This window comes from Pimephales promelas, chromosome 23 (assembly GCF_988280905.1).
Source record: "Pimephales promelas chromosome 23, fPimPro1.hap1.1, whole genome shotgun sequence".
NCBI lineage: Eukaryota > Metazoa > Chordata > Actinopteri > Cypriniformes > Leuciscidae > Pimephales > Pimephales promelas.
Genome location: NC_142791.1, coordinates 10,335,273 through 10,355,126, shown reverse-complemented (window position 1 = coordinate 10,355,126; position 19,854 = coordinate 10,335,273). Strand labels below are relative to the sequence as shown.

General features: G+C 34.8%; 1 protein-coding gene across 3 annotated transcripts; it reads left to right on the top strand.

Moving 5' to 3' along the window:
• Positions 1–605: 605 nt before the first annotated feature.
• On the top strand, positions 606–19,854 carry dmtn (dematin actin binding protein). 3 transcript variants are annotated; one of them, XM_039675408.2, is made up of 16 exons: positions 606–940; positions 8,958–9,017; positions 9,358–9,420; positions 9,610–9,765; positions 10,012–10,056; positions 11,758–11,881; positions 11,972–12,016; positions 12,105–12,248; positions 13,978–14,087; positions 14,348–14,453; positions 15,289–15,353; positions 15,856–15,904; positions 16,116–16,123; positions 17,146–17,211; positions 17,518–17,598; positions 18,696–19,854. In XM_039675408.2, the coding sequence occupies exons 2-16, from the start codon at positions 9,009–9,011 to the stop codon at positions 18,807–18,809; spliced, it is 1,185 nt and encodes a 394-aa protein (XP_039531342.2). In that variant the 5' UTR covers positions 606–940; positions 8,958–9,008; the 3' UTR covers positions 18,810–19,854. The 3 variants fall into 3 exon arrangements, with proteins under 3 accessions (XP_039531342.2, XP_039531341.2, XP_039531344.2); XM_039675407.2 differs by lacking the exon at positions 606–940 and adding an exon at positions 3,981–4,118; XM_039675410.2 differs by lacking the exons at positions 606–940; positions 8,958–9,017; positions 9,358–9,420; positions 9,610–9,765 and adding an exon at positions 9,787–9,891.

Below are 19,854 nucleotides of genomic sequence, written 5' to 3'. Positions count from 1 at the left end.
ATAGAATGAAATGTATATAGACCAGACAGGAAAGCAATAGAACCTAAAAACTGAAAAAATAGAATATGACAGGAAAGAATAGAATATTACACAATAGAGGGGAACAGATATAGGCCAAACATGAAAGAACAGAATAGTCCTAAAAAGTGCAATAGGAATAGACTAGAATATGACTCAGACACATTATAAGAAAATAAAAGGTAATATATCTAGAACATACAGGAATGAATATAGAATCGATGTTTTGGTGCTATTGTTATAGTAGCGTTCATGTAAAATAAAATGTAGCCTACTCATAAAAAATTGTAGCTATTGTAGCTGTCATAATAAAAGGCTTTACCACGTCCTCTAGTGGTGTAAAGTTCAATTATGACCTTCTTGTTAGTTAATTTATTTTATTTAGCCTATATAGCCTAGGCTACATATTTCAAATACAGGTAGATAGCCTATCAGTTGTTACTTAATAAAATCAGAGGCGACTTGCAAATTAATAACGTAAAACGTAGGCAACTATATCATCACACATGTAAAAAGACCTGCATAAATCCTTATAGTAGGCTAGGCTCAAAGAGAGGTTCGCATCTTGGGAGGAGTAAGTGCCCTATTAAAATGAACTGGACGGTCCCATCTTGAGTTAGTTGAGTACAGTTGTTTTACTCTCATTGGCTGGCCATTTACTGTAAAAGCTTTAGACGCACATTTCCTCCACAGCGGCTGTGTTGCAAAAAGTACAGACGAATCAGCGGACGCCTAAATGGACTATGACGCAAAATAGCTATGCGGTCTAGGTAGGCAGCTCACTGGTGTTTGAGACACGGCCAATGTGGCACGAGCATATGAACGCGTAATCCACGCAATGATCTTGAGAGTGTCCAAGACCTTTAAAATTCTGCATCTCTGGACGGAAAGGACAGAATAAACCGCTGCTTTAAAATATAAGGTACGAGCATGCGACGTTTTTGTTTATTATATATCTGCGAAGGGATCCAGTGGAGTAAAATGTGCAGACTAGCCTATAAATGTTCAAAATATTGATGTGCAATCATCGTTTGTTGTTGTATGATGGATATTCATATTTTGCCGTAGTCGATTACGATCATCAGTAGAGGTTGTGCATCATCGGGCACTTGCAGTCTATGGAGGACCTTTCAAATCAGTTCTATTTAAAAACGGCCGGATTGGTTAAACAATAAAACGTGTCGTTTTGTTAGGCCATATACATCTGTAACCTTCAACAGAATCTTGACTTCACACCTTAAATGTTATGTGGGCCTGTCCTTATGACCCGTGTCATATAATAAGAACAAATTGATTCAATTAAATTTCCGAGATAAACGCTTGTTTGATTTATTGGTCATTTACATTTACTTGTGCCCTACAAGCGTCACGAAATAACAGCAAACGGAGTAAAAAAAAAATAATAAAGAAAGGAAAACAGCAACAGTCTCACTGCTGGTACTTAAAGTCGCGCCCCCGAACAGCTGCGCGTCCCCGCGCGTTTCCCTAAAGCAACAGGAAACTACTGCTTCCTTTAAGATACCCCAGTCCTGCATGCAGGTTTAGGAAACACTTTTTTTTTTTACCAGATAATTGCCTCAGTATACACACTCTGATTCGTAGAATAGAAGGATTGCCTGCACACACAAACAAAGGAGCAATTTGCTGTCACATTTCCTCATGATCACAAAGTCTGAATTGACATTTATGGTGGCAGTGAAAAGGTTTTCTCATCATCAGAGAAAAGGGTGTAAGATGTAGAAGTAAAGAGTCACATGTTAAGAGATTCTTCAGTTCCTAATGGACACTGTTTTTGTAGCTAAAAAAGCATTTATTTCTTATTCCCTATGATGGTTGAGAGACTAAACGGATGAAGATGTGCAGTGATGCTGTATAATGAAACACTGATGCAGGCTAATTGTCTGTTGGATATTAGAAATCCAGTTAGACCGCAGATAACCTCCCCTTCCTACACTGTTTCATTTAGATCCACTTTGCATGGAAAGTCCATTTTGAAGAGAAATAACATTTCTATTCCATTTTTTTCTATTCTGCCTGTAATAGATGTATTATTCTATTCTATTCTGGTCTATTATATTCTGTTCCCATTTGCACTTTTTAGGACAGGGCAGGGCTATTCTATTCTGCTAGAAATTCTTTTCTACCATATTGTAATAATTCATATAATATTCTATTCGTTTTATGACTATTCTATTCTATTCTGGTCTATTCTATTTTGTTCCCTTTTGCACTTTTTAGGACAAGGCAGGGCTATTCTATTCTGCTAGAAATTCTTTTCTACCATATTGTAATAATTCATATCATATTCTATTCGTTTTATGACTGTTCTATTCTGTTCTGTTCTGTCTAGTCCCTTCTCCTTTCTTCTACTGTACCATAGTCTATTCTACTGTCATTAGGGTAAAGGGCTAACTTGTCATATTCTGCGATATTTTATTAATTCCTTTTCTATTCCATTGTCAAGTTTTTAGGTCTATTCTGTTCTATTATTTTCTGTCTGGACTAGATCTATTTCATTCTATTCTATTCTGGCATGTTCTATTTTATTATTATTTTTCTATTCTATTATTTCCTTATTCATTTTTAGATTAGAACTATTCCCTCCTAATCTGTCATATTCTATTACGTTATGTACATATTATATTCTGTTCTTTCGTGTCTGGTATAGATCTATTCCCTTCTGTTCTGTCATATTTTATTCTTTCCTGGATTCCATTCTTTTAGTTTTGGGATTATTCTATTCCTTCCTGTCTGGCCTAGATATATTAACTTCTGTTTTGTTATACTCTGTCATATTCTATTCTTTTCTGTCATATTCAATTCTATTTAGCAGTTTATTCATATTTTTCCTGTCCAGTCTGATCTATTTCCTTCAATTATACTGTGGCATTTTCAATTATTTTTGTCATATTCTATTTTGTTCTTTCCTTATTCATTTATGGTCTAGATCTATTCCCTTCTGTAATATTCTCTTAATTTCAGTCATATTTTATTCTTTCATGGATTATTCTATTCTATTAGTTTTAGGACTGTTCTATTCTATTATATTCCTGTCTGTTCTTGAGATATTCCCCTGTCTTCTCTTTCTTTTTAGGACTATTCTATTGGTTCCTGGCCAGTCTAGATATATTTCATTCTATTCTATTATGGCATATTCTATTCTTTAGTCATTCTATTTTATTTCCTTATTTTATTATGGGCCAGATCTTTTTCCATCCAATCTTTTCTATTCTGTGATATTCTATAAATTTCTGTCATATTTGATTCTATTCTTCCATGTCTGGTCTTCTACACTGTCCTAAAACTGCAAATTAGGCTGTAATACTTTGTGTGAAAATGTATGTTGCATAGAGTTGTGATAAGACACTTTCCTGCCGCTAACGGTGTCCTCCTGTCATTCAGTTTGCAGTGAAGTGATTCACTAAGAGTGGACATTGAGTAAGTTTAATCAATGGGACACTAATCTGATTGAACAAATCCAGCAGTCAGTCTCTCTGCTAGTCTGATCTTCACAGAACTAGTCAAGACAATCCAGAGCTCTGCTAAACCCCCAGGCTTATGACCTGGATAACTCTACACGCAGAATAAAATTAAGCCTAGCGTGCAGCACATCAGAAGTGACGGGGAGGAGTTAGGAAGGGCTTGTTTTCTGGGACGTGGGGTGCAGCATGGCCATTGTTCAAACAAGAAAGATCTTCAAGAGGAGGGCTTCCTCAGGCTGTTTATGTCAAGCAGAAACACAAGCTCCCCAGATCCTCGGCCCGTCACATCGCACTCCCAGTGGAACCGGAAGGCCTCGCCAAGGTAATGGATCCTGTATCCATCAGCACTGTTGAGAATTCTCTTCAGGCGGAGCAGAGCGTTGCCCTGGTGATGCAACCGACTCGTCTGATTGGGCGTTGGCTGCTGTTGGTCTGCTGAGATAAGTGCTTTTCAGTTTGGGTGGAGAGAGAAGTGGGTGGGGTCTAATAGACAGCATACAGAGAGAGAGAGAGAGACGATGAGGACTGTGGAGAATGGGAGAAGGATGACAGGAAGTCTGGATCTCTCAGCATAGGATTTCCTCTTCATCACAGAGCTGGAGCTGAGGTGGAATCCTGGTGTGTATTGTGGCTTGTTTTGCCTCCAAAATTACCCTTTCCTTTCAGACTAATTATGGTTGGTTCTGCGATCCACTCCTTAATTTTTTATGAAGCTATGGGTTTTTGGTGCTTGGTCCTGTAGTTTGACCTAAATATGCAATGTGTATATATAATTTCTCTTGAAGTTATTTCATACCATAAACTTATCACTGGTTTCTTCTGTTTACTTTTGTAAAAACCAAACCAAATTATTATTTATATTCAAATCCAGATTAAAATTAGGATATTTTCCTTTTTAATATTCAACTGCTTTATGTATTTATATATATATATATAGGCCTATATATATATATATATATATATATATATATTATTATTTTTTTTTTTTTTTTTTTCTTAATCAGTTTTTTTTGTCTTGTCTTCCAGTTAAAATATTTAAACATCTTTAAAATAAGATATATTTAAAGAAATAGGTTAATGGATGGACCCCATTGACCTCCATAGGAAAACACAATTGAAGTCAATGGTGCTCCATTAACTGTTTGATTAACAACATTCTTCCAAATATCTTCTTTTGTGTTACGCTGAAGAAAGAAACTCATACAGGTTTGGTACAATTTATGAGTAAATTACAGAAATTTAATTTTTGGGTGAACTATCCCTTTAACAATCGCGTCAGATGTTTAGTTTTCAGACACTAATGCTGATTAAGATTTTGCTGTGAATAAGAATCATATTACTCTTGCATTCTAAACCTCTCCGATGAGAGATAAGGGCATTCTCTGGATCTCATAAGTGCATCGCCTGGCTTCCTTATCAACACTAATATAACACACTATGCTGTCAGAGTAATGTTAATGGTAGATAATTTAAGCTTGGTTGATGATCTGTGTACTTTGTAGTAGTGCCTATATGCTATTTTATCCTATGAGCATACATGCAGTTCATATGTTTTAAGTGCAATGGATTAGATGAATTTTATAAGTAGCTATATGGATAGTAATTAGCAGCCTATCAGCTAATATGGGCCATCATTTAAATTATATTTTGTTGTTGCTAATGCTAATTATTTTTATTTAATTATGACTATGGTCATTATGACTATTTAACAAGAGATGGCAGATAGTTTTGCAGTTGTAGAACTTCACTGCAAGAACATCTCCAAACAATCGTCCTCATTCTGAGGTGATGTGTGCTATCAGATTCCTGCTGGAACAGCAAATGGCTCAGTTTTGATGTGCGCCAGCAGTAACCTGAAGTTCACAGCACAAAAACACAATGGCATCTCCACAGGTAACTGGTTAGTATATGTCAAGCAATTGTGTAAGTGCTAAATTGTCTTCTCGGCATGTGAATCAGCACTAAATCAAACTTTATTTGAGCCTGGTGCTCAGGGACTCTTCTTAGCCAGATTGAACTTGAATTACAGGCAGCTTGATGCACATGGGTCCCTTCGTCTCATGACAGGCCATTTACATTGTGCTGAGGGTGATCAATCACGTCTTCAGCACACACACACACACACACACCGTCCTTCACGGTAGAGTAAGCCTGACCTGAGCTGATCACTATAACCCTACTAACCAGCAGGGACAGATGTTTATGGCTAAGGAAAGGAAACGACAGTGATGTTTGGTGCTACGATAGATTTCTCTCTCACTGATTTCTCTGTCAAACATGGAGGTGTAAAAGAAATCAATTACTTTTGGCTTTAGAGTAAAAACAAAAGGGAAGGTTTCATAAGCTGTTTAAGGGTCTGGATTACCCAAAAGGAAAAGAAAATTGGTAACACTTTACAATAAGTTCCCATTAGTTAAAGCAACACTAAGTAATATTTTTAAAATAATATTTCCAAAATCGCTTCAGTGGTTCATTAAGTCGTAATAGGGTGAAAGGCACTTCTGGATTCACTTTACGGTCCTATATCTGCTATAAGCACGCTAAAGCCAAATTTATACTTCTGCGTCAAAGTCACTCCGTGGCTACGTCGTAGGCTGTGTGTAGCTCGCGTACCCTTCGGTGTACCCTAACGTGCACCTAAAATGTATACAATGAATCAATTCTACGCATACCGCAAGTGCTGTGATTGGTCTGCTAGAACCGCTCCCAGGGTTTCACATGCTTCCTCTGCATGTGTAAATGCGCGTCAACGTGGACAACAACACATACGTATAAATGAAAACCAATGCGTATCTATAGCGTAGGCTCCGGGCCTCCGGCGTAGGTCTGACGCAGAAGTAAATCAGCCTTTTTTCAGCCTTTTCGGGTTGCGTTTCTGTAGATCTAATGAGACATAAGAAAACTACAAATTTGACTTGCTTTACGCCAAGCGTTACAATAGTCATTATTTTGTTTTTCTTCGTTTCTGATGTCGCAATACATCCTACTTTCATGAAAACATGCAACATACTCTACCTTGTCTGTGGACATCGTTCATCCCAAAGTTGGTGCTGGATAAACAACGAGTGGGCGTGCGACTAGGCTGCACTAAGCTAAATTATTTACCACAGCGGTAATGGACAGTTCCGCTTCCAACCTGTAGGGCGACCGCAAATGGAAAAGTTACAGTGTTGCTCCAACATTGGTAAATGCATGCTGACAATACAATTGGCGATGTGCACTACATTTGTTACATTATTTATTCATCTTTGTTCATGTTAGTTCAGATCCAACTTTTGATTTCAATAATGTGTTAGTAAATGCTGAAATTAACATTAATTGAGATTAATAAATGTTTTAGAAGTGTTTTCATTGTTAGTTCATTTTAACTAATGTAGTTAATTACTGTAAATTTTATATATATATATATATATATATATATATATATATATATATATATATAATGTCTAGATTTAACCTAATGTTTAACCTAATATATATATATATATATATATATATATATATATATATATATATATATATTGTAAGGAAGTTTAATTATAGTTTTTTTATAATTATTTGATTTTGTAATTTAAAATTACTAAATGTATTTTTTATAATCATTTTATTTTATAATTTGAAATGTTATTGCAGTATTTAATTAAAGCTTTTTTTCATTATTTTAAATTATTCTATTACAGTTTTGAGAAGTGTGCACATAAAGTCACAATGCGCAACATTTTTGTCTTTTTTTTTTTTTTTTTTCTCCTGAAGCAACACATGAGCAGTCAAAACAATCCGGAACGAAAAAAGCATTACCTCGAGTGAACATCGTCAAATCAGAATGCTGTTTTTTTGCAAATAGAGCATCTTTGTCAGCAATTTTAATGCAAGAAAATGGATTCAAAATGCCTTGAGGCTTGTACCCTGCTTAGTGTTACTTATGCTCTTGTTATAAAATATTCAAGGCTCATCCTATGAAATTGAAATTACAGTTAAAACTAATTGGCACATTAACGACTACCAACCCGAAACCATCAGTATAATTCTCTGGTGTTTTCCGATGCCGGAACCTGATAAATTCTGTGGACAACTCAAGGTGAAATTGGGTGAGCAATCTTGATGTCTCGCCCCCTCCCCCACACTAACGGGATGTCTCATTTCATACATTAGTCCACTGATCCTCTTAGTGGAGATCAGACGGTTGGTGGAACTGCTTTCTTCATATTTAGTCATACTGACAGCAGCTTTTAAGAGAAAATTCTTCCAATAATTGGGCAAAAGACATTACCCCACCCCCCACTATTGGTTGATCCAGTGTTGCTATGGTGGGCTGTTTGGGATGAAGGCAAGTGTTAAAAGTGTCACAGAACCAGTGTTATCGTTGTTAACTAAACTATTAAAGATAGTTTTTGGTAATTGAAATAAAATAAAAAAATAGGGTATTAGATTTTAAAAAACTTACATTATACCTTTTTGTAAGACTGCGGTTTCATCTCTGAATACAGTGCAAAAGCTTTGTGTGGAATAACCTTGTTATCCAAATATCCTGTAGGTGGGATGAAATGAAATGTGTGAAATGAGTGGGCGTGTTGAACACCCTCAGTCAGACTGATTTTCAGGAACGCTCCGCTGATAGAGTCTGAATGGGATGTTTCACACAGAAACTGTTTAAATCAACTCATCTGAATTTCATAATGTTGTTTTGTTGCAGTATTCATATTTCTAAAATTGTAATTAATTTTATATCAAAACTCACAGCAGAATATCAAGACCAACTTTCAATTTCCAATTTAATGTGTGTTTCGGAACTATGGGAAATGCCTTGTAAAATATTGTTTTCCACCAAAAAAAATCTAAATATAGAAGATTTGAAGGTTTTAAAAAAAATCTTTGAGAAGCAAACAATAGTAAGATTTGATTTAAGATGACATTTTAATCATGTCATCTTAAACACTATATATATATATATATATATATATATATATATAGTGTATGGGGTATAGTGTGTTATTTATGCTTAATTGTTATATATATATATATATATATTTACACTATACTTTTTTCTGTGAAGTGACATTTGTAATGTAAAAAAATATATATTTTTCAACAAATTCATCACCGGAATAAATAACATTTTCAATAGAAAACAGACATTTTAATTTGTAAAAAATATTTTACAATATTTACTGTAGGCCTACTTTGTATTCAAATAAAGGTAGCCTTAGTAACAATAGACTTATTAAAAAATTAAAAATAAACTTCTAAATGGCAGTGCACATAATAATAATTCTTTAAATTCTAATAAAGAAAAATAGACATTATTCAAGAAATATATATTTACTTAACTGAATATATAATATATTGTAATAATAATATATAATTATATAATTGAGATACAATTCTAAACATGATACTCTAGGATACTCTCAGTAAACTAACCGAATTGACGATTGGTCTTGTTATGGTTTATTGCAGATCTGTGTAACTGGAAGAACAAAGAAGGAAGTTTTATAGTTGTCCTCAGTCATGCAGAAGGTAAGGTACTGTATGTTGAATTCATATCATCTTGTTGCCATGAATCAATGATCTCCAAACACTAGGGTTTCTGATAGCTTTTTTTAATTCTCATAGAAAATGTGTATACTAATCTATATTATAGTTTCGTTCCAATGGAAACTCATTAAAGCGTGATCATATCTGCACTGGGATGATGATTTCCCTTAGTGAGAACGGAAAGGGGGCGTGGCCGAGTGACAGACATCATCAGTTTGATTGATGATATTAGATAGGTCTTATTTCTCATTAACAACATGTCATTGGATAGGAGCAGTTAAATCATGACCTCTGACCTTTTTGATCTGCTCCGCCACTGCAGGCAGGGACGGCCCCGTCTTCCCGGGGTCCAAGTGCTCCTGGATCCCCAGCCACCTCTATTGTGGTAAGTAAAACTAGCCTGCATGGCCCCTCAATAGCTTTCAGTTTCACAGTAACACATTCCGTTCTGTTATCTTTCATAAAGCACATGCTCAATATCCCAGTTCCTGGGAACCCCTCGAGACATCTCAGAAAACAACCGCTTCTTTCACACCAAACTGAACTTAGCCTCTTTCTGTTTAACTCCCCAAAGGCACGGATGGACAATCAGGTCATTGGATATAAGGACTTGGCAGCCATTCCCAAAGACAAAGCCATACTCGAGGTGGAACGGCCAGATCTGATGGTGTACGAGCCGCATTTTAATATCTCAGCCCTGGATCGGACGGGTCTCTCCAGAAGCAGAGAGGTCAGGAAACGACCAATCGAGTCTTTGTTTCATTGTAATCTTTGAGAAGGGTTATTGTACGTTTTACAGCTTCCACTTAAAGCGGAATCAATATGTGTTTTGGCAAACAGGAAGCTGAATATAATGGTGAGATGTAATGTTATTAGTCAAGCTTTGTTATGTAAAAGTGACTTTTGAATGTCAGGCCTTGAAGACGATGCATGAACTGTATGTGTGTGCTCTGTTTTCTCTCCCTGTCTTCTCTAGAGATCAATGTCACCTCACTCGATCTCGCCGCCTCCTTCCCCTGAGGTGAGACACCAGGAACGGTCGCTAGTCACTGATCACTGACGTTTATCTCCCTGCACACTTCACATGTGATGTTTTTACTGAGACACTTAATTAACGGAATGACGCCGCCATTTTAAATGACATTCAGTTTCAGTTCTGTGTCTTAATTATGCTTGCTAGCGGGAATATGGCACTGTGTACTTTAATTTAATTCATATTATTATATTTTATTTATATATTATATCCATATTATATATATATAGTATTGAATTTTAGCATCATCCATTTATTAGTTATTCGCTAGAACATGAAAATAATTGTCATATCATTAGCAGACCAAATTTTTTAAATGATTTAAATTTAGTTAATTATAAATAATAATATGAATAAAATTATTATATTGTAATATTTTTTTTAAATGATGAATAATAATTAATACTGAATGTGAATTAATAATGAATTATTAACATTATTAATCATAATACTTAGAATGAAGTCTTCATTCACTGTGTAACATTATTAATTTGTATGAATTACTATATAATACTATTTTATTATAATATTGTTGTAATATTTCATATAAGTATGAATTAATAATAATATTATTACTTAATTTAATTCCTTTAATTCACAAATATTTCAGTGCAGACATAATCTAAGCATTATTTAGCTAATTTACATATTATTCATATTATATTTAATTTGAGTTTTTGTGTGTGTTTTTTGTGTGTTTTTATTAAAATACAATAGAACTTTAAGATTGGACATTTAGGATAATTGTAATCTGCTAGAATTTGAATGTCATGAATTTTAACATGATTTCATATTTATTTATTTATTATAATAATACCATTCATTATCATATAATATTGTTATTGTAATATTTTAAATATTCTTGGTTTAACTTAAAAAGTAAGTAACCTGGTTGCCTTTAAATAATTAAGTTCATTGAACTGGAAAAATTGAGTTACTACAATGAAGGAGATTGATTTAAGCATCAGAAACTCAAAATATTATGTTATCTGAACTACATAAATGAAGTTGATTTGACAAAAGAAAAAATGTTGTGATTTACAAATCGTGATTTTTTTTTTAACATTTTTTTTGTGTATGTGAATATGAATAAAATCGATTAATTAACATTGTTATTTATAATAATTAAAATGTAATCTTTCTCCAATTATTAATAATTTGTAATTTGTAGTATAATTAATACTGTTTTTCATAAAATATTGTAGTATCATAATATTCTTGTAATATTAATAATATTAACTATTAAAATGATCACTTATTATTATGCTTTAATTTAATGTCTTTAATTCACATTATTGTGGTGCAGTCAACATTATTCAACAAATCATTATTTAGAAGATAAAGAATTATCCACGTATTATCCTTATTTCATATTGGTGTCAGCCAGAATTGTAATTTAATTCAATTTTGATTTACTCTAGAACATTGGAATCATGGAATCAATCAGCATTCTATGCTTCTGACTTCCGTTAGCATATTTTACTGTAAGGCATGAGTTTGCAATGTCATATTATTGATGCAGGCAGTGAAATATGATGGTCTGGCTTCTGTTAACATGCTGAGTGCTTAAATTGTGTCCACTCTTAACGTCGGAATTGAAACATGAATTTATATTGCCATACGCCAGTGCTTCATTATATGCATTCCAGAATAATAGAAGGTAAATGCAATTCTTTTGCGTTTCTTTAGATATTTTCCTCAAAAGAGTGGCCAGAGCAGGGTTCTCCAGGAGGGTCCAACATGGGCTCCACGGTGCACCTCCGCAAAATCAGCCCTGCTTCCAAAGGCCCCATGCAGCACTTCCACAGGCCAGGTGCTTTGTTCATCTCAGGGTTCTTAGAGCACAATGTTTCATAATCATTCAAATGTGTTGTAACTGTCCACCTTGTTGTAACTGTTTCAGACAGTGGCATCAACATCTATAAGAAACCACCAATTTACAAACACGGTATTTGTTCATTTATAATGTTTACAGGTTTTCCAAGGTGTAAGGACAGATTCACTGGTAACGATGTTTGTCTTTTCCCTGTCCTCAGAAAGAGAGACTGGAATGTCTCATAATAAACATGATGTCATCATTGAGTCCTCCAAGTTCCCAGCAGCCCAACCACCTGATCCCAACCAGCCTTCAAAGATAGAGACCGAGTACTGGCCCTGTCCACCCTCTCTAGCTACTATGGGTAAATGCTCATCAGCTTTCATATTTCTGACGCATTGGACAGTTAGCCCCGCCCACAATGACATTTTATTTGTCTCCTGCTCCACACTGCTTTACATTGACAGTAAAAAGTGGCATTTTTTTCCTCATTCTGTTATTGCACCTTTAGAGAAGCATGCATACTTACAGAAACTAGTTAACTTTTTATATACATTTCAAATTTAGAGTCTCTAAGGCCCCGTCCACACTACTGCGTTTTCGTTTAAAAACGGAGACCTTTTGCTACGTTTGCACCTCCCGTCCAGACTAAAACGGAAAAAATGACCTAAAACGGAGAAGTTTAGAAACGCTACAGCTCCGCTTTCCATTTTGAAACTCCGGAGGACGTTTAGTGAAGAACGGGCCAAAACAGAGGAGTTTAGAAACGATGACGCAGAGGCTCACGCTCGGCTCTATGATTGGGTGTCATCAGTCATGACGTCTCCTTCCCTGATTCGTCAGCCATTATCGTCAGTCGTTTTAATGTGGACGGAGATCAATTCTAATACGCAGATAAAACGCTGGTGTGGACAGAGATTGTATTCGTTTTAATTCTCCGTTTTTAAGCGAAAATGCAGTAGTGTGGGCGGGGCCTAACTCAATCCTTCCTGCGCCATCAACTGTCCAAATTTGCGCTTATAACTTTTACCTCAACGGCTAAACAACATTTTGTCCTCTTATTCCTTGGCTCAAGACTATTCGATTGTATCCTATGACGCAATGTTTGTCTGATTTTCATCAAAAGTGCCTCATCATCTTCAGACCATGCTGATAGACCAAAATGTTCTCGAATAACGTGCGAACAAATTTGACGAAGAGCACGTCAAAATAGATGTATTATTGCTATATTGCTGCAATGCTTTAGCATATTTTTCAGACCAAAGTTGGTAAATGTCATCACAAGCATGACCTGGGGCTACCCACAGCGTTTTGGCACAGCGCCACCTACTGGGCAGGAGGTATGAAAAATTTATATATTAGCGTATAATTTCTGAACAGTTTGACCAAAAACTGTTCTCTTTTAATTCAGTGCAACATACCGAATGATACCCAGTATTTTTATATCGACCATTTTGGGCACCGGACAATTAAAATTTTGTCATAGAGGGCTGTATTTACAGTATAAACTTACTTAATGCTGTAAACTTTGTGTTTTGCCTTATTAGTAAGTGTACATTGATTGGTTAAATGCATGCGAAACACTGGCATCCGTCATTTGAAAAGAGCCATATAAACTCAGTTTATAGCCTATATATTTACTTCGCAAACATGAAAAACAGCGAGAAATGGACCAACGTCAAAGTCCAGGCACTTCTCAGCATTTACGCCAAAGGAAATCCAATGCAAATTTAAAGGGACCAAGCAAAACATGATTACGTTTTTCTTTTCTTTTTTTCTTTTTCTTTTGCTCAGCTAGCGACATTCGGCATCACCCACATGACAAACGTTAGAATACTTTTCTGTATACTGTGGTACTATGTGGTTCTATCTAATAACATATAAGGACTGTTGACCACGCAAGTTAAGGCTTACGTCACTTAAAAGATCCAACTGCCGGTGAGAATGCAATAAGGAAAATGGTCTTGGGGGAACATTTAGTTCTCGGGGGACTCCGCTGGTCTTTACTATATCTACCTGATGCGAAAGCTCCTTCATTGGTACACGCTCAAGGGCGATACCCTTTTTTTACTTCGTCTGTCAATTCCTCACAGAGATCGAGTGGAGAAAGAAAGCAGCCGAGCAGGGAAAACCAATGGAGGACGATGAGTTTGAGGACCTGACTGAAGATGCAAAGAGACTCCAGGAACAGGAACTCCTCAAGGTGAAAGCAGCTTTCGTCTGGAGCAGGACTCACTGCCCCATATCAATAAATCCTGTTCAGATTAATATCCCTCAATGTCCGTCTGTCTAGAATTAATCAGACGCTGGGCTGGAATATTTTCTGTAAGGCTAGATGATTAAGTGTTTTGTTCAGACTATTAAAATAAGGGAGTGCTGGAAGGATATGCACACACAACATGAGGCCAGTGCTTAATGGAGCTTTCTAATCATGACTGAGCTGTTTTATTTCGTTTTTTTCAGATACAGTCCAACTTGGGAAAATTAATCCTGAAGGAGGAAATAGAGAATTCAGGGCTCATCCGCAGAAAAACACGTTCCTTGCCAGATGGGACAAACATACATTTGGGTACGTGACGTCTGTTTTAGTCTTAGTGCACTTCAACATTAGCCTGGCAATGCATGCCAGGCCTACATTAGGATGTTAGGTCTGGGAACTCAATACGATAAACGGTTGCCTTTCAAGTTCAAATTCTCACACATCTTCACACAAAACACATCTTCCTTTTTTTAAAATAACTCAAGTGCTGTTCTTTGTTCATGTTTCAAAGAAATGCTTAACTTTAAATTAATTATAGTCACGGCCAAAGCCGAATCGAAAGATAGCTGTTCACCGGCAGCAGCAGCCATTCTTTGTTTGTGAACCGTCGCATCTCTGTCGTCATTATGATAAGCCCGCCCGCCCGCCCGCCGACTCTATACATGATGTGATTGGCCTGACTAGAGTTTGGTTTTTCCAGCTTGAAAGTCAACAGAGAGTTGCTAGACAACACTGGCAGCAAAATAATTTTTGCAGCCACTAGGGGGAGTTTAGATTTCTTGGCTACTTCAACATTGCTTGAGTATTTGTTTTTGAATCCAAAAAGGATACACTTTTAAAAGTAAAGGTTCTTTATTGGTATCTGTGGTTCCGAAAAGAAACGTTAACATCCGTGGAACCTTTCCATTGTACGAAATATTATTTATAGAGGGACAAAACATTTTTTTTGACAAAAAAAAAAGACAAAAAAAAGATTGTTAAAATAAGTTCTTTGGGGAACCAAAAATGATTCTTCTATCTCTTCTGCAAGTCACAGAGGACACCCAGTGTTCAAATGATGAAATACGTTTGTGTGAGTAGAAAGTCTATAGAGAGAAATGTCAATTGTGCTTATAATTAAATGTTTCATTTCCATTCATTGCAGGATCATCAGCCAGTGCTACTAAATCCACTTCTTTACCTCCTTGCAGTCGAACAGGCCTCACAAGGGTAAGCGAGATTCACCTTTAAATGTATTTTATACATTTTAATCATGTTCCTCCCCTGACCAATATTGAAATATAATTGTAATTTAAATATGAATTACTTAAATTATTAATTTTAATTAAAATAGTCTTTTTACTGATTAATATCATCCATTTTTATTTTTAATAATAACAATAATGAATAAGCGATTATTAAGATTATGTCATAATTAACATGCAATCTTTTGGTTATTAATGTCCTATGTTTTTTTAATAATATTAAATATGAATATTTATTACTAGCTTTGTTTATTTTAATGATTAAAATATAGACTTTCTTTACTGATTGATAGTATTAATTTATAATATTAACATTTTTTTTTTTATGACTTTTTAAAAAAATCCTCTGTTTCATGTGACACTTTTAAGTAGTGCCAATCATGTGTCAAACATGCCAACTGTTGTTTCAGATGTCCCTGTAGTCTTTTAATGTGTGTCCTGTGTTTTTCTTTTCTCTCGGCATATAGCTGCAGTCTGCAGACTTTCCCTCCACAGACAATGGAAAAGTAAAAACAGGTACGGTCAGAAAACGTTAGTATACACAAGCAAGATTCTCATCATACATTAAAGTTCCATTATGAATGTTAACAGAATAATAATTTGATCGAAATGAGTATGAACCAATATTTGGTGCATCCCCCTTTGTATTTCCAATGTATTTCCAAAATGATTCTGTGTTGTTGTCGTTTATGCGTTCTAATCTTTTTTTTCTTGTTATGTTTCTCAGGTGTACAGGTGAGATGGTGTTGTTTATTTGATTTAACAAGCATGGCGTTTGGGTTTTATAATTTGCTGACAGATATAGGCTCTGACATGGAAACCACATCCTGTTCCTGCTACTAATTAGCCTACACTCCTTTTCATGGCGCCTGACTCATGTGATCACCACATACTGTTTGCATACTTAAAGAGGTCCTATTATGCCCTTATATGCCATTGATTTTGTTTTAGGGGTGTTAGGGGTGTGTAGCTTGTTTTAATATCTACATCTGCTCAGATGTAAATATTAAAGGAGTAGTTCACTTTTTAAAAAAAATTGCGGATAATTTACTCACCCCCATTTGAGCTTTTTTTTTTTTTTAAATGAGCGATCATTTCGCTTGATAGGACCCTTATTCATTGTCTGAAATCGTTTAAAAGCCCTTTGAACAGTTTGCAGTTTTGCACTGAAACTGTCTTTTGGACCTTGAACTGTTTGGTTCCCATTGAAGTCAATTATATGGAGAAAAATCCTGGAATGTTTTCATCAAAAACCTTAATTTCTTTTCGACTGAAGAAAGAATGACATGGATATCTTGGATGACATGGGGCTGAGTAAATTATTGGCAAAAGTTTTTTTTTTAGAAAAGTCTTCAATTTCAAACCAATTCAACCCTGATTCTTAAGAATGTTTACAAACAAGAGGATCATCCAGAATGGATTTCATACAAAGACTTTGCAAGCACAGATTTCACTGGACATTTCAGATCAGTGTTATTTTTTTGTAATTTTCGTATACATTTTAGATATGATGTTATACACCATTTAAACTTGAAACTTGTCGGAAAACTATGGTAATACAAACACACACCTAACTAATGTTGTTAACCTAACTAAGTGGAAAAGCATTATAGGACCCCTTTAGTAATGAGTCAAATGATCCTGGTTCATTATTATGGATGTAATGAAACCCTCCTCTCTAAATGTACCTGTCTCATATTGATCTCCTTTGTCCTGGGGGGCATTTGTCTCGGGCTGGGGTGGTGGCGTCTTCATAGAATGGCGATTCACAGAGTGGGAGAATGGACAGAGGAAACTCTCTTCCTAGTATTCTGGAACAGAAGGTGAGGCAGATCTTAAGAGACCTCCAAAGTTTTCATGCTCTGCTTCTCTCTTCTAACCCCATGCCATACATTCACTCACATCCATGTTGCTTCTGCCTTGCATCCATTGAATGCAGAATTCAATATGGCAGTATCACTGAAGGCAACATTGAACTGAAAACTTTGGAGGCTGAATGTGCAGTAAACGTTCTCCCTAGAGCAAACCTTTTGGAAGCCTTTGGCCTGTTTTCTGTGTCCAATGAATCAAAAAGCATGAGTACTGAATATAATGTCCTCAAAATATAATAATATGCTCTGTCCCTTCAGATATATCCATATGAAATGCTGATTGTGACCCACAGAGGGCGCAGTAAGCTTCCTCCAGGTGTTGACAGAACCAGATTAGAGGTAAGTCCCAAATGAGCACTAGTGAACATTAGTAAAGAGTTAATTCATTTTAGCTGATTTGCACCTATCAGCTCAAAAGAAAAATAGTATTCCTAAAACAATATTCATAATAAATAATTATTAAAATATTATTATTATTACTATAGTTATTATTATTATATTATGTTTTCCAAACACTTCCATAAATAATATTTTTATTTTTTTATTATTATTAAATTGTTCATTTATTTGTATAACAAACACTTCTATGACAAATAAATAAATAAATACATAATATTTTTTAAATGCATTTTAATATTTTCAAATTGTTCATTTAAATTGTAATAAAAAATGTATTAAAATAAATACTGTTTTTAATAAATGATTATTATTGTTGTTGTTGTTTCCTAAACACCCCATGACAAATAAATCATATTTTTAAATACACTTTATTCTCTATTGTTCATTTATGATTAGTATTGTTGTTCATTATTGTTAATTAATTATATATTATTAAATGTTTCCTAAACACTCCTACACAAATATATTTATTTTTAAAATTTTTTTTATTATTATTACTGCATTTTTCCAAACCCTCCAACCACAATAAAAAAATGAATGCATTTTCATAAAATAAAAAAATTGCTTTTTTTCTTAATAATATTATTATTATGTTTTTTTAAACACTCCCACTACAAATAATAAATGTCAATAAAATACATAAATATAAGAAATGTATAAACACTTTTTCTTTTCTAAACAAATATTATGATTTCAGTATCCATATATCTCATCTCATATTACACTCTAAAAAAATGCTGGGTTGTTTTAACCCAACTTTGGGTCAAATATGGACTAACCCAGCCGTTGGGTTAAATTTTTACATTACATTTTAACCCAACATTTCAGGTTTGTCCATATTTGACCCAAAATTGGGTTAAAACAACCCAGCATTTTTTAGAGTGTAGGTGAGAAACAATAAACTGAATTTTCATATAATATTTAGTGCAATATTTGAAGTTAAACTGTAGGATTTTGTCTCAGACTGCACGTCTGTAAAATGGCTGACTGTTTTTATATATTTATATATTTATATATTATATTTGTGTATTTAATAGAGGCATCTGTCTCCAGAAGACTTCCAGAGCTTATTTGGAATGGCCATCACAGAATTTGATCGTCTGTCGCTATGGAAACGGAATGACCTGAAGAAGAAAGTGTCCCTTTTCTAACATTTGGACATTTGGACTCGGACATTGAAACACTCTCCCTCCAGAGACGCTAGTAATAACCACTCTAATCTAAGACGGATGCTATGCAGACATTTCAAGATAAGTAAGGAAGATGACTCAACATTACCAGACGTTATTTCAATCACACATACAGCAGTCTCTCCATATATCTCTGGTGTACATAATAAAGACAGGGATGACTATTCCGCATCCCCTACAGTCGCTCCATATATGAAAACTCAGATTATTAGTGATGGATTATCGATTTCATAAACCGCTCCAGCCCTTTCTTTACGCCTTATGTCTATTTCAAAATCTTAAAGTGCCCAGAGAAGTTTATGATAATAGGCCTATATATTTACACAAAGTTTAAATTGTAAACCATCTCTTTTGTTTCAACTGTGTTCACTGATATTACACTATAAACTTAATTTATTGTATCCCAAACATGTCTGGCACTGTACATATATCATGTTATTTTTATCTATTCGTGATGTTGATTCAGTTAAGCTTATAAAAAACACTAGATGAACATTTCTAACACCTTGAAAAAAATGAAATGTTCCTTTTTCAGTCATTAAAAAAATGCATGGACACTGAGTATACAAAATTTATTGAGTTTTACCGATACAAGCCACTGCGAAATATGACTCCCATTTGTGCTAATAGCAACAGTGTTATATTGTGGACTAATTTGACATAACTAAGCTCAGGCTTGCTGGAAAGATCTGGCTTTTGGTTCTCGTACACTGTTGGTGCTTCATGCAGTAGGTTGTAATTACTGAACAACACTAGAATATCTTTGTTCCACACGAAGCCTTTAGCAAACCATTTACTTCAATTTCAAATGTCTGTTGTCGATGCATACATACGGTTTTCCACTGCCGTTAGTAGTTATTCTCCATTGCAGTCTTTTGAAATGGCATAGGTGTTATCAAATCATACTGGACACTGTCCAACGTTCATGTGTCTGGTCATAGTTGTCTCATCACCGTTTTTCTGTAACAACACGGTGTTAAGTTGAAAAAATAAAAGCTTCATGTTA